The following is a 16,277-nucleotide window of genomic DNA, read 5'->3' on the forward strand; positions in this document are numbered from 1 at the left end:
TTGTTTTGCTGGTCCACAGCATCCATCAGTATTTAGATTTGAAATCTGCTTGATGCAGCTGTGTGAGCACTGTGTAGTGGGGGGGGGATATGTTCAGTTGAATTGGGACTCTAGAATACAAATGGAGATTTAAGGTTTGAAATGTGGGTGGGAGCAGAAGGGGAATGTTGCTTTAGCAGCCACTCATATTGCCATAGCCTTTTTCTGAATCTTCCATGTTCCATGAACATACAGTTGTAGGAGAAAGAGCCAAGGCAGAAATTTCCTGAATGGCTATGAGAGACCTGGGAGACCTGTTTCCTGCCTTTCAGGTCTTTTCTTACCTGACTTGGGAGGGTGGGACCCTGACTGATTCCAGCTGCAAAAACTGAAGCTGCTGAACAGACTCTTGGGCTGGGCTTATGTTTGGGAGGCGTTTTCTGTTGAGGGAGGTTCTTGCTGTTGGCTTTGTCTTTATTTTAGATCTTGTTCTGATTTATGTGGAAATTTATTCACGTTGGTTATGTATTTCGGTTGTGTACTGGCAGTAATATGGAGCCATTACCTCGATCTTCTACATCAGTGGCTCCCAACACAAACACCACCACCACCAAGAAATGGCTTGAAAATTACTGAGGGTCTTGGTGGAGCACTTAATGTTTTTTATGCCTGTTGCAGCTATTACAACGTGCACTGCTAGATCATAAGGCTATATGTCCAGTGCCTTTGCTATACCTGTTGCACTGTATAGGCATCTCCCCACTTGCACATGATCAGCACATGTGTGACTGCTGACACATGCGTTGTTTTCAGTGCCAAAAGGGAGGTGGGGGCAGAGTGGACTTGCGCATGTCCAGGAACAGACTCCCCTGCATAACCAGGATTCCTCTGTAGTCCATGAAGTTGTGGCCCAATTTAATCCAATAACAGTTTATGTCTCTCATTATTTGCCACCTGCTCCTGCACCGCCAGCTCCACTGTGCTTAGGTCTGCAAAGTGGTCTTTACAAATTGGTTCTCAGAACTGCACTTTGAGATATATGTGCTTCCTGTGTTTATATCTAGAATACTAAAGCAAAGATTGCATTCCAGAAATTCAAAAACCAACATCGAGTTAAACACCGAGAATAATCGTATTTTGATTTTGCTAGCACTCTTAGAATTTGAAGCAGAGTATTAAGCAGTAGGCTAAATCCGCCCTTACTTCCACAACTTCCAATATCATGTATGTGGTCTTTCTGAAACAAGAAAGCTCTTGAGAAAAGCTTTTGATTACAAGTGGTGCATGAAACAAAATACTGCAATGTGGAGTGCTTCTGCCTAAGATCACAGCCAGCTGTGCCCTCACCCAGTTTCAGCCCCTTCCCCTTTTCCATCCTCGCCCTGCCAGTCAGCATTCCATGCCTGCTGAGCCATTGACATTAGGCAATGTTATTTGCATGAATGGTGTTGCTTTGGCTGTGTAACAGTTGGCAGGTTGAGAATGAGTTTGCCATAACTATACATTGGTCTCCGCCCCTGCGAGGCAGCTTACCCACCTGCCCAAGTCCCTTGCCCAGTGCTTCCCAAGCATCCAACAGCCAGCTGGTTGCCAGGCACTTGGGAATGACAGTGTAAGGGTTTGTGCCAGCCCTGTGCTTGGCATTTTCCAAGTGCTGAACACACGGCTGGCAGAGCTACTTTCTGCAAGGATCAGCTGTGCTAGAGTTTCCTACAGGGAACTAGTTTGCATATTTTATCCGGCAGACTTGAAGACATTGCCCACCAGCTGGTAGGTGGTGACTTCAACCCTGCTTTGTGCATATACTGGCTGCATGATAAAGTTCCCCACAGGGAACTCGTGCCTCTGCCCCACACCTGATGTCACATATGATATCATATTAGGCAGGTGTGTATATTTTGGAGGGGCAGATTGGGACCCATGCCTTGCCTAACTTCCCCACCCCTGTGTCTTTACTTTTTCTACCAAGTCTGCAAGTCCCCCCCAAAAAGACCCTAAGATAGTTTTTCCGAGGCTTGTAAGAAAATTGTTCTCCTAGCCATTTTTGCAAGAGGAAGTGTCATCTTCCTGATGGTAGTTCTGTATTTCAAAAGATGCAGTGAACCTTCCTGTAAAGTGGCCGTCCAGTTCAAAGGGTAACCATCCATTGATGACTAAGGATTCCTTGGGAACCAATAAGTATTACGATTTTTCTCCTACTCCTATGCATCAAGAAGATTCTGATGCGGCAAAGGATGTGTCTATGCATGCATCAAAAGATGATGATGACACTGCTGTGGCTTCCTGCTTCCTAACATTTGCAGTCCTGGTGAATATTTGTGAGAATTTCACATAAGGCAGCATTCACAAACCTGTCTATGAACAAATACAATTTGTTAATTGGTTGTTGCAGAGTAGTTTGTGTCATCAATAGTTTGCCCCCAATTATTTTATGTTCCTTTTGCACAATATCTTGCGTAATTAAAGCCTAACTAATTTCCTTTCATTTATTCATATGTAAAATTTATTTCTGAAGTTTCATTACTATTGGCCTTATGTAAGAAGACAACTCTGAAATCTATAGCATTTGAAAATTGTAGGTTATGCTCAGAACCACGTTTTTGTTTTTTCTCTTCTAGGATAAGAATAGAAATGTTAAATGCATCAGTTTGCTTTCATAACTCACTATGACATACCCAATAATAGTGTAATGGAACAGTGAGAGATTGTTCTCAGAAATAAAGTTAAAGCATCTTTAGGACCAGGTGGGGACACTAGGTCTAGAGGTGGTAGCTCTCCATTTGAATCGTTTTAAGACTCTGAAAGAGGGCACAACTTTTCTGCCCTCCTCTTTCAGTTCCTTTGCTCATCTTTGTCTCGTATCTGCTGTGGAAGATAGGACACAGGTTTTGCAGTTGGTAAAAGGAAATAACGATAGCATTTCCCTAATAACGATAGCATTTTCCAATCCCCACCTCTTTCAAGTTAAGAAAAGCAAACATCCCTAGATCACAATCAGCATAAGTGTATGATAGAAGATTCAGGACAGACAGCAAGAAGTACTTTTTCACGCCGCCTATTTTATTCAGAGGGCTAGTGCACACATGTCTTGCTTGCATAGCTCCCAGAGGCTTCTGGATGGCCACTGGGAAACAGAATTCTGAGTTAGGTAGGCCTTTGGTCTGATCTAACAGGTAATTTCTTATGTCTTAATGAATCATGTTGAATAATTCTGTATGATTTTAAAGCTCACGTAGCCTTAAAAGAAGTTGGCTTAATAAGAGTTTACATTCCTTATCTTGTACCCCCTTTTTAAACAAACAAACAAACAAAGAAAATGAAGAGGTTCTTCCAGTTTCAGCTAAAGTGGGGCTGTTTACTTGTGGAACATTAGCTCAAATATATATGTATTTGCAGTTTCAGGCCTTTAGTGTAAGAATAAATCAAAAGAAGCCCTTGGTGATAAATGTAACTGAAGAATCCAGGCCTTTCAGTGATACAAGTAAGTGTGTTCGGTAGAGACTTGAGAGGTTATTGCTTCAAGCTGATCACAGTCACATCTTTCTGTAGCTTGAATGCCCTAGATAAACCTGTCACAGCGCTGGGTGTTACAGTAATTAAATAGCTAATGTATTTTTACCTTTTCAGTTTCTACCTCTATATGGGACTCTTCCACTTAAACGGAACTATGATTTTAATCATAGTCATTATACCTTAAATCAATTAAATTGGTGTGGTGTAAATACACATTTGTGAAAAAGGTTACACCAGGAAAAGAGAAATTAGCTTTTCATTAACAAAAAAAGGAGGAGAAAAAATAGACGGGGAGGTTTTATTTGCCTCTGCATCTTAGTATGTGCTCTCTGCCAAAGACTAGCATGACCTACTTTACAACAATAGCAGAAGAATCAAGCTGGGTTTTTTTGTTAACTGTCTTAAATTGGCCATGAATGTTACCTACGTATTCATTTGTAAGTATCTTTTTAAAAATAGCAACTGTATCTCAGACTTTTAAGATGGTATTTCCCTCCCTTTTCCTTTCTGTTCTAGATAATTAGCACCATGGAGCCTCAGGTGTCAAATGGCCCAACATCCAATACAACCAATGGACCTGCCAGTAACAGTAGGAACTGCCCTTCCCCTATGCAGACGGGGGCTGCTACAGATGACAGCAAAACAAACCTCATAGTCAACTATTTACCCCAGAATATGACCCAGGAAGAGTTCAGGAGCCTTTTTGGGAGCATTGGTGAAATAGAGTCCTGCAAGCTTGTGAGAGACAAAATTACAGGTAAAGTGCTTCATTGTTTTCTTATTTCTTGAGATTGGGACTTGCATGCCGTGGGGTTCTTTTTCTTTGACTTCTGACAAGGTCTTTACAAGTTGCCAAAGTTTACTACATCTTTTTTATAGAAACACTTTACATTGCCCAGCAATATAGAAATCACGTGTCCATGTTTCATTACGATACTTCCCTCAGTCATCCAACACCAGTGGCATGAGTTATGCTAGATATTCTGAAGAAGAGGAAATCGCACAAGCGCCTGTGTGTGAAGTTACAGGATGAGGAAGCTGAGATGCCTTAGAGCTAGATGAAAGTACTATCATCCATATGACCAGGCATTAACTATAGCTTTGATGTAACACACAAGGAGGGGCGCTGCTGCACATCTCACCTCCAGGCTACACTGTAACTTACCAAGGGGGTGAGGGGTAAGACAGTGGGGATGTCAGCAATATGTGGATATAGCGGTGGAGCCAGTCCAGCCCTCCCACCAACACGCCTACAGACTGCCTGATGAATACATATAGATGCTTACTGTGAATGTAGTACCTTGAGGCCTAGGTGGTGGAAGTAGATGCAGGGGTTCTCATGGGGACTGAATTTCTAAATCAACACAGGAAGGGCTGGAGCCATGGAGGTGAACCTGTTTGCAAGTAGGTCACACAACTAACTCATAATTTCAGCTCCCTTTCAAAATTAGGACCATTTTAGTTTATTTTACGGTAATCAAAATATGTATTCTCTTTTAAGTTATCATCCTGTTCCTCTCCCCTCCCCTCCACTTTATAAATAAAATATGGTTCTTAGGTTGGTTCAGTTTAGTTCATCATTATGGATTGTTTTCTATAGACAGTTTGGTACAGCTTAGCTTAGTATGGTAATCAACGTTTTCCCAGTACCAGAAAGGTTGACTAAATTTGGTGTATTCTGGGCATAGTTTGTTGGGGTTAACAAGCTAGGGTTGCCCAATTAGCTTGGTAAAGCAGCTCATCTTGTTTGCTTCATTCGTTATTGAGAGGAGATGACTGCTGCCAAAATGTGCAGAGGAGTTTACAAACTTCCTGCTTTAATTTCTTTACTGATCCATTTATTTCATGGTAACAACAATAATATACAACACATTGTAAAGAAGCAAGCCTTGTAATCCAGAGGGTTTAGGAACTGTATTAGATTGACAGATGCAGGAGCATGTGGTCAAGGATGAATGGTGTCTTGGGAGGGGCTGGTAAGTTTGGGAGGTTCAGGAAAGGGTTTGGTGAAAGAAGGGTATTATAAAATCAGCTGAAGCAGGTATGGATATGGCTTGAAGAAGAGGGAAGACTTGTAGACATAGGGAACAGTGATGAAGGTTCAGGGGAAACACAGAAGACCTGTAGACAGGGAATAATGATGAGACTGCAGAGGGGAACAGTGGTGGCTCAGATGATCATGGAGAAGGCAAGAAAATGCAGATGAGAAGAGCTAGTTGAGAGTGCAGTAATTGAGAACATTTAAAAGTAAGAACTAGGAAGCATAGAACATGATAAGGAACCAATGTAAAGGCTTGAAGTGACACATTTTGACTTGGTTGAAGAGAGTAGAAGTGGCTGAAGAGGACTAGGAAAGGGGAAGTTTGGTTATCTGAGAGGTGACCAGAGAATGAAGAACAATTAGAGACTAAATAGCTGTGTGTGGAATTTAGATGTGCACACTGGAGCTTAAACCTCCCTGTATCACCTGTACATCATTTCAAAACCCAATTCCAAAACTCATGAGACTCTCCAGAGTGTCACCCTATATATATACCGTGAAAAACTGAAGCTGGAGCCAAAAATTTATTGGGGTTATCCGTGGGAATCTCCATCCCAGCGATAAATAGGAAATTGAATACAGGACATTGAAAGAGATTTAGAGGCTGCTTGAGTGTAAGAAAAGGAAAAAAAACAGAAGGAGTCAAGGAATAACTGGTATCTCAAAGAGTGACCAAAAATATCTGTATACAGTTAGTGGGAAAAGCAATGAGAATGAATATCATCTACCTGTAGACATGCTAACAAGAAGTAAGTAGAAAAGGCTGAAGGCAAGTAGATGAGAAAATTGAAGCTGAAAAAACTCCAAAGGAGATGGGATGCAGGTAATGGAACTGAAGCTGATTCAGAGCTGGAAAAGCTGGAAAATAGAGACCGAAGAAGATCATCTGGAGGATTGGAGAATGTACAGTAGATAGAAATTTTAACTGGATTGTGTACACTTCTGCTTGGCTACAACATTTCCTGTGGGTTAAGGGGAAGTTTTATGTTATATGGAAGATGAATTTATGGGTCTAGTAGGTGAACAGTGCTCATTTGTATTTCTATTGAGATTCTGATGTTAAATGCTTCGTATATATTTTAGCAAATAAGCCCTGCCATATAATGTGCTGAATTCAAAAAAGTATAATATGCAGCACAAGCGGTATGGCACCTGGCCTTCTCATCAGCATCTTAGTGAAAGAACTGCATTTGTTAGTCGCTGTGCAGTTCTGTGGACAGAGAGATGGCTTGAGAAATCACATTGGTTGCAACATCAGCATCCTTCCTGGTAGGATGTTTACTTCTACATATATGAGCTATATATGAATTCTCACCCTTGTGAATGATACTTTGTTGGAAGGAACACAAGAAGCTGCTATATCTCAAATCAGACCATCGGTTCATCTAGCTTAGTATTGTCTACCAGGCAAAGTCAGAGATTGAGCTTTGGGATCTTTCGTGTGCATCTCAAGTGCTGTACCACTGAGCTGTGACGCTGTCACCAGCTGCACTACATTTCAGGCAATGCAGCAGTGGACAGAATAAATCTGAAGAGATTCAAGGTAGACTCAAGTTGCTAATTATTAAGTTGCATTGCTGCTCTTGATATAGTGAGCCTTCATAAGAATTTTGTTTTTTGGTCCTTGTTGGCCCATGCTTATCCTGTCCCAACTGTACTAAGAGCCAAGCAAGGTTCAGCTGGAGCTGGAGTTGCATGGTATCAATTAGGGGGCATTGAGCAACATTCTTGGGAGCCAATTCCATATAGCATGGAAAGCTCAAGATTCTGGAAGAGTCAGCAGGCATTGTTTTGGCGGGGGGGCTAAGCTCATAATCTAAACGGCAAAGCAGCCTCATGAGCCCCAAGATCCATTCTCTTTGGCGAAGAGCCACCAGACAATGAATCGGGTAGAGCCTTTCACTCAAGCACATAGCTGTCAACTTTTCCCTTTTCTTGTGAGGAATCCTATTCAGAATAAGGGAATTTCCCTTAAAAAGGGGAAAACGTTGACAGCTATGCTCAAGCATTGCCTGCTAGTCTCCATGTGAGCGTTCTCTCTTCTCTGCCAGCAATTTAGAGGGAATGATAGGTCTTGGGCTGTAACTGAGTTCGTGGAGCTGTACATTTTCGTTCTCTTTTTGAGAGAATCCCCGGTCTTACAATGTTCTGCATTGCCTTAGATTTCATTCTGGCTTTGAGGCAAGCACCTGCTGGCCTTTATCCATAGAGATCCCCTATACTTTGGGATTGCTGTCTGCAGTATCTGGAGATTGGGACATTCCAGGGCAGGTATTGACCCAGATTCCTATATACCCCAAAACTTGGTTTCCAGGATGCTGTTGAGTTCTAGTTCAGTTTCATAAATTGTGACTGATTTGCATTACACAGTTTGACATGTTTGGGTAATATATTGATAGGTGTTGAAGTTATGTATTGATAGGTGCTGGAAGCATTCATGTAACTTCTTTCTTATGTCAAAACAACTTGCAGTGGCTTTTATGTTGGAATGGCCATGTGCATTCCCTTTGAGGAATTAGTTTATATTGTGGGTTTCACACCTGTACTATATGAAACTGTTCATATTTATAACCCACAGTATTTATAGTCTAGAGTGACTGGCATAATGAAAACCTCAGTACTTCCACTGCTACAAAGGAAGTAGATTTTAATAGGCTAACACTTAACATCCAAAATAATTTGATGATAAATTCAGGGTGTGTGCAGTTCTGATATTTTAGACAAGTATTTAAATGGCTATTGTAGGGCTGAATAAATCCCAGATATCTACCTGCTGGAGTACCTAAAATGGGGGTGCTAACACAACAGAATTTAAAATATTTTTCCAGCTTTCAGTTAACTTAATAATAATGTTCAGAGTCTTCATGCTGGCTTTTAGGTAGGTAGACTTTAGAATCTGATTCATAATGTTGCACATTGCTTTTGAATATGCTTTTAAACAAGCATATTCTTTTACAGAAAAAATGCTAATTTGGTAGTATATCAAACCAAGTTGACTGGGAATGACAGCTTCTGAGACAGCCTTTAATTTGGACTTCAAAACCAAAATTGTAAACTTCAGTTGTGTTTAGTAGCTTCCTAGAGCAGGCATAAAATGCTAGTGATCTATATTTGCTATAACTTAGGACAAACTTTAATTGTGACAGAGTTTGCAATAGGGGAAATGCCTTAATTTCAGAGTTTTTAATGAGCCCATAAGAAAAGGAAGGCAGGATAGGCCAAAGATGTTTAGCTTTGTTTGGCAGAGATGTTTAATAAAAGCATAACTTCTAGTTGTAAAGTGTGCTTATTAAATTCTTCATTTACACTACCTAATTAATTCTAGCATTTTAAATTAACACTGAAACTGGTCCCTGCTGTATCATTTCAAAGCTGCAGCATATTTTGCCCAATAACCCAGTTGTGAGTTTTAATCAGCTGCTCTTCCAAAACAAAAACAAAACAGTGGAACCTTGAGTCAGTGAACTATCTTGCACAGAGAAGGTACAATATCAGAAAGAGGAAATACTTTTCTCATTTGGGTAGGGTGTGGTTTGAAACCTAGGGCTTTAAATTGAGACTTAATTGAAGCAAATTATTTTCCTAAATTATATTACTCTTCATGTATGATAAACAAGATATGATTCTTCCTACAGATAAGCAATAGTGCCAGAGTATTTTGGCCAATAATTAAAATACAAGTCAGTTTTCTGTGCATTCCTAAGAAGTATATTATGCCTGTTTTGATCTAGTTTCCTTATATTCAGGACTTTTTAATTTTTTCCATATAAACTTGAAGCAGCAGTTGCGAAGTAGTACCATCTTAACAATTGAAAACCTATGGAAGCCTTGTAGATAAACCCAAGACAGTTGCTGGCCTGTAGTAAATAAATAGCCATAGCCTGCTGGAGGCTGGCAGAAGAGGGACAGACAGAAAGAAAGTTTCATCCTTCTGGTAATATTCCTTTCCCTTTTTATACTGAACATATAGGAGATAGTTCTTTGTTCCGTGCTGGGCACAGAAGAGGAACAGAGTGCACCATTCCTCTGCTGTCAGTCCACTCAGTCACCTACATGTAATTCCTAGTTGCCTGTAACTACCAGGCTAGTGCTTAAACACAGGGCTGAGGCATGAATTAGAGGGGGAAATCTGTGTAACTGTGCACCTTACTTTCTCCAATAGCCTGTGTACATACTTGAATAATTTGAAACCAAGCATGGTGCTTAATGCACAGCATCCAGATAGGTCTCTTGTGGTGTTGTTGTTTTAAATTAATTACAGCCATGGGGGAAGGGAGAGTATTGCTGAGGTCACAGTGCATGGATCCCTGACCTCTCTGGACATGGCACACATGCACACCTGAAAATCCTTCTTCCTCAGCATGGATATCAGGCTTATAAAAAAATGTTCCAATAGGCACCGGTTTGCAGGGGGTTGTGGTGGGGAAGGTAGGGGTAAACTGCAACCTAATAACATTGGGCTCCCGCAGCTGTACTTAATTTAAGAAAAACAAGAGACAGAGAGCTGTATGCTGCACATAAAAGTACAACGTGATTCTTTGTCTGGAGCTCAGCACCACGTGGTTCTCTCAAACTCTTGGCTAAAGTGGTATATCTGCTTTGGTTTTCATCTGGTTTCCTCAACTGTGGGGGAGAGCCCATTTTATTCTGAATGATGTAATGAAGTAGCTTCCATCTAGCAGTGGGTAGTTTTTTTTCTTTTTCTTTTTTAATGGTTTGAGTCGCTGGCCAGGACTCCCAGTCCTATTGTAAAGAGTTCTACAAGGACATTTTCCCATTATGTAACTGGATGTTAGAATGCCACGAAGAGTCATTGTGAGGAATTAATTCATTTGTGTAAATTAAATTAAATAATTAACTGCATGGGAAAATACCGTATTTTTTGCTCTATAAGAATCACTTTTTCCCTCCTAAAAAGTAAGGGGAAATGTGTGTGCGTCTTATGGAGCGAATGTAGGCTGCACAGCTATCCCAGAAGCCAGAACAGCAAGAGGGATTGCTGCTTTCACTGCGGAGCGATCCCTCTTGCTGTTCTGGCTTCTGAGATTCAGAATATTTTTTTTCTTGTTTTCTTCCTCCAAAGACTAGGTGCGTCTTGTGCGTCTTATAGAGCGAAAAATACGGTAGATTATGAGTTCATGGTAGATAGCTCAGTGAAAATACGTACTTAGTGAATTAGGAAATTTCCATGTTAGGGATGGAAGTTAATACTACCTGTATTGTAGTGCTGCTGTTAATAATAATAATAATAATAATAATAATAATAATAATAATAATTTTATTATTTATACCCTACCCATATGGCTGAGTTTTCCCAGCCACTCTGGGTGGTTTGCAACACATATAAAAACATAATAAAGCGTCAAACATTAAAACAAACGGATGGTGTAGCTACATCTGGACTATTGTGTACAATATTATCTTAAAATTTATATTTAGTAATGTCGTCAAACCTCAAGAGAGAGAAGGAAATAAACAAGAACTATAAGGTTTTCATCACTGCTTAAAAGTGAGCAAAGGTGAGGCAAGTCTCTCTGAAGGGAGTATTCCATAATTCAGATGCTGTGTTGAAAAATGCCTTTCCCTTGTCCCACCAACCAGATAAATGTCTGCCAGAAAGACATCCAACACAAAGGGGATGTTGTAGAACCAAAATTATCACGGGGGTTTCTAAAGCACTTGGAAGCTTTTCACTTTAGAAATTATATCTAAGGAGGGGTCATGATAGAGGAGGCCTTTAAAGAATGCATGGAGGAAGTGAGCATATCTGATTTCTTGTTCTCTTGCGTAATAATAGAAGTCAGAGTCACCCAGTTAAATTGATGAGCAGTGGAGTCAGGATGAGAAAAGGAAAGCCTCCTGGAATTTGCTGCTACAAGATACTGTGACTACCACTGGCTTTAATAGCTTTTAAGGGGAATTGAGACAAATTTCTTAGTTCTTTCAGTGGCTGCTAACCATAATAATTAATCGGAACCTCCCTGTTTGGAGGTAGCGTAACTTTGAATACCAGTTGCCAGGGAGCAAAACAATTGGGGAGTGATGTCGCTTTTACTCTACTTGTAGATTTCACAAAGGCATCCGGCCACCTACTGTTAGATACATACCACTGGTCTGATCTAGCAGGCTGCTATTACATTCTTAACAGTGCCTGCCTTTTGCTGCACTATAGCCATGAAGCAGAAATTCAAAGAGACACTGAAATATGGATATGTTGGTTCTGTGAAGCTTAGAGTTACTAAATATGTTTTTAGCTTGGTGCATTATTTTTGCTACTTAATCCACTGTTGTTTTTGTTTTTTGGGGGGTAAGAGTTATTGGGGGGTAAGAGGTATTTCATTCACAGGAAGAGGTTTTTAGCGGTGCTTAGGCTCAGCTTTGTGGAAGTCTTTTAAGTGCCCTTCTAGTATTTGTTTTATCATTTCCTTTTAACGTGTGCCTTGTGTTTTGAGCAGATAAGATGATGTATCCTAACCTCTAATCAGAAAGAATCCGTGCAGTCCTCATTTATTTTATCAATTAATGCCATCAAGAAAACCTGGCTGTCAATTTGTTTCTAAGTTGTGCTGATAAAGCCTGTTACAACTCAGGACCCCATTTCCCAAGCCCAACGATTAGCATCAGAGGCCTTTATGTTTGTGTTCTGAATTGCGGCTGTTCAGACAGTGGCAACAAGGTAATCAGCCTTTTCAGTAGTAGCCCCTTTTCTATGGAATACTTTCCTAAAGGGGCTTGATTGAAAAGAGGATCTCTCTGTCACCTTTGCCTGCACCCTGTCATTTCACTGCCAGTTGCTCTGGTCAGCTTTATTGAGGAAGAATACTTAAGACTTTGAACTGCTGTACACAGTCTTTTTTCCCCTTGTCTTTTTTTAGAAGGGTAAGATTTGATGTGAACTAGCAGGAAGTGATTAAATGCCTCATTTTGAAATACAGATGGTTATCTCTCATGCTATCTTCTCCTCAGGGACTAGTTAGGAAATAGAAACTTGAATCCCTTTCAAATTGATCACTATTAGGCACATTACATGTGTCATTCCCCATCTCCCAATTTTGTAAACAAGATACTAGAAATACCAGATATTTGCCAAATACATGCACCTAGAAACTCACTTCTTTTTGTTTTTGGAAGTAATTAAATGTAGCTCTGACTGCATACCAGGTGTGCTCATAAGAATAAAATGTGTTATAAACGAGGACCAGGAAATATAAAAATACCCCTTTTATGGGTTTTTTTCTTCCCATTTGTAGATTTGCTAGAGAGAGATTTTGTGCTCGTGCCAACCCCATATGGCCTTCACATACTGCTCGGCATATAGTGTTTCTAAGATTGGCATTTAAGCAGTATAAAAAACAACCCAAAAAACCTTAGAGAAATATTACCAAATAATAGCCAAGTACTTAAACATTAATTTTCTACAACAGTATTAAATACAAGTGAATGCTGTCTTCAAAAGGATAGCCGACCCTTCCAGAAATTTCACTGAACCTCATGCTCCATGTACATGGAGACCTTTCAGATATAGTTGACTCAATGGCAGTCCTGAGCCATTGACAGTTGTGATCTGTTACCTTTTGGTCACAAAGTTCACTTTTTGAACTTGGGCTCTCCTTAGGAAATCCCATTATCTTCCATATCCTCTCTGCCCATCCACCATCATTCACCCGTTGGGCAGATTAATGTATAAAATTCCACATCTGCAGTTGCACATTAAAATCTGTGGACTGGGGATGAATAAGTATTCAGAAAGTTACATTTTCCACTAGCTCTCCTCATTTGATTTCTCCCGACAGTTTTGAGGGCAGGTGCCTGTAGTTTAAAATGAACTGATTCTTTATTGTACCTAGCCACGCAAGAGGAATTGTTGGTGTCCTTTTTACTTAGCTCTATGAATTGGGTTCCTCAGCTGATTTCCCCCCTCTCCACCAACCAGCACAGCTTTAAAGGTTTTTCAAAGTGCTCCAAGTATGAGATCCTTTACAAATTTGAATTTGTAGATTCAGCTTCCTGGACATAAAAAATAAATTTCAGAAGCTACTTCTTTTTAAATTATTTTGCGGCTCTTTTTGGCTTGAGGTATCTTGTGAAGGTTTTCAAATAATGTATACTATAAAACAAATATCTTGAAATACATCGATAGTTATTTGAGGTACTAACTTGGCTTGAGTTTAAGAAGGGTGGATTCTGGCAGGGGGGAATTAGGGTTGGGGATTTGCCCTTTGGAAATCTATCCAAGGGTAACGTTTTAGGAGTTTAATATATATTACCTAGGTTTGCCTTTAATTGATGTCTTGAGTAGGTGAATTGAAGTACAGGCAGCCCCCTGTTTACACAGGTATTACATTCCAAGGCACCATGCCCATCAGTGAAATCGCATATACTTGTACAGTGGTACATTGGGTTAAGAACTTAATTCGTTCTGGAGGTCCGTTCTTAAACTGAAACTGTTCTTAACCTGAGGTACCACTTTAGCTAATGGGGCCTGCCGCCGGAGCACGATTTCTGTTCTTATCCTGAAGCAAAGTTCTTAACCCGAGGTAATATTTATGGGTTAGTGGAGTCTGTAACCTGAAGCATCTGTAACCTGAAGCGTATGTAACCTGAGGTACCACTGTATCCCATTGAAAAAGCCTGCAAACAGCCCGTTATATCCCCCTCCTTCATTCTACCCTTTTAGTGACATTTTTATGGGCTCAGCGCAATACATGTATTCACTGTCATGCACATACTGAACGTGCGTAAACGGGGGGCTGCCTGTACTGAATACATCCTACTGGGTGCTTCTGAATTAAACTAGCTTCTTGAGCTTGCACCATTTTTTATTTTTTAAAAATTAAGTAGGACTTTGCCCTTAAGAAGTCTGTCTTGAAACATGGTTCAAATGACACCTCTTCAGTCCCAATGGAGCTCACAATGAACCCTTTTAAAAGGCTGAAATCTGTCTGATCACTAGTTTGGAAGGGAAGACACCTTTTTTCTTTTGAACAACATCAGTGGAAGCTTAGCTTTTTAAGTGTGTTTCCATTTCCTAAGCAATGGATGCTAAGTGACTGAGAGGGGGACCCCACATGCAATGCCCATATTGCATATTCCATCTAAGGATATGTACATGGTTGCATGTCTGCTAGTATTGGGGATGAGAAGAAATCTCAGTGGTGGATTGCTTGGGTGGGGCATAAATGCTTGTGTACAAGGTAGTTTGTATTTTGTGAAATGATTTTGATTTTGTCAAACGATCAAATTGCAAACACTTTTCTTAAAATCTAAGCACCAGAGTGTGAGATCACACCTAGCTCTATGGACTTCAAGAAAGCCAAGTGCTTGCACTTGGTTTTGTTCATGTTTCAAAATAAATGTGTCTTTTGCTGTTGCCCTCATTTTTTCCCCTATTAATTTCTGCAAATGCATCTTGCCCTTCCTACAAACATAAACACTGTTTTTCGAAACATGCACTGCTTAAAGTTCTGCAGTTTAATAATTTTTAATGACATCTAAATAGCAGTTTTATTTCTGTTAAGATGGTGTATTATTGATAGATGTGATTTCTCTTATCAGTTATTTTTAGGTATCTGTAGAGTTTGCATTGCTTCCAACCCACCCCAGTTACTTTTTCCAATTTGGGGACTGTGTCCATTTAAGTTGTAGAAGTAGATAGGGCACAAAGACATGTTCAGCTTTTACCTTTCAATTCATGATGTCTACATAAAGAGTGCTTTTATAGCATTTGATGAAGAGGGAGCTTGCCTTCTAATTTCTCTTCTGCAAGTTGCTTATATTTTATAAATGGTTGCATTTTGTTTGTTCAGCACACGATGCACAAAATGGATCAGATGTTTATAGAGAATTTAAGTAGCTGGCAAAAGCAACCCAAAGAGGAGAGTTCCCATTAGAAATGCCACTTGAATCCTTATGTCTTCTATATCCAGTTATAGTGTAGAATAATTGCTATTGTTCCCCATTAGTATTTGCAGAATTCAAGTACACGTAGACTGCTATGACTTTTAGTATATTCCCAAAAATAATTCTGTAGCCTCTCGCATGTGTGTGTACGTATTAAGGATGTGTGAATATTCCTCAATCCATTCCGACATTTTGCACTTTCACCTGGCATTTTCTGTTCCCCTGCAATTGGTTTATTTTGTACAACTTTTTCTTCTTTTTCATCGTCCACTGTACAGTGGTGACAGTGGTGCCCCGCAAGACGAATGCCTTGCTAAACGAAAAACCCGCAAGACGAAAGGGTTTTCCGATTTTTAGCGGCTTCGCAAGACGAATTTCCCTATGGGATTGCTTCGCAAGACGAAAGCCAATAGGGAAATCTCCGGGGACAGCGGGGAAGCGCAGCGCGCCTTCTCCTCTGTTCCCGGACCTGTCCTAAGGCTTGCGCTGGGAGGTCCAGGAACAGAGGAGAAGGCGCGAAGGGCTTCTCCTCTGTTCCCGGGGCTTGCGGTGGGAGGAGGGTTTTTCCTCCCCACCGCCAACATTCAGAACAGCATTCTGAATGTTGGCGGTGGGGAGGAAAGCCTTCCTCCCACCGCAAGTCTTCAGGACAGGTCCGGGAACAGAGGAGAAGGCGCGAAGGGCTTCTCCTCTGTTCCCGGGGCTTGCGGTGGGAGGAGGGTTTTTCCTCCCCACTGCCAACATTCAGAACAGCATTCTGAATGTTGGCGGTGGGGAGGAAAGCCTTCCTCCCACCGCAAGTCTTCAGGACGGGTCCGGGAACAGAGGGGAAGGTGCGCAGCGC

The 16,277-nt window shown here is 40.7% G+C and overlaps 1 protein-coding gene across 8 annotated transcripts in view; it reads left to right on the forward strand.

Annotated features, from left to right (window-relative positions):
• The window catches only part of ELAVL4 (ELAV like RNA binding protein 4), a 96,224-nt gene that overhangs the window by 40,825 nt on the left and 39,122 nt on the right, over window positions 1-16,277 (forward strand). For all 8 annotated transcript variants that reach the window (XM_083742520.1, XM_083742517.1, XM_083742521.1 and 5 more), the window contains exon 2: window positions 4,009-4,249. In XM_083742520.1, coding sequence (XP_083598646.1) covers window positions 4,009-4,249 — 241 coding nt within the window. The remainder of the gene's footprint in view (window positions 1-4,008; window positions 4,250-16,277) is intronic.

The sequence above is a fragment of the Podarcis gaigeae genome (assembly GCF_964106915.1).
Source record: "Podarcis gaigeae genome assembly, chromosome: 6".
NCBI classification, from domain to species: domain Eukaryota; kingdom Metazoa; phylum Chordata; class Lepidosauria; order Squamata; family Lacertidae; genus Podarcis; species Podarcis gaigeae.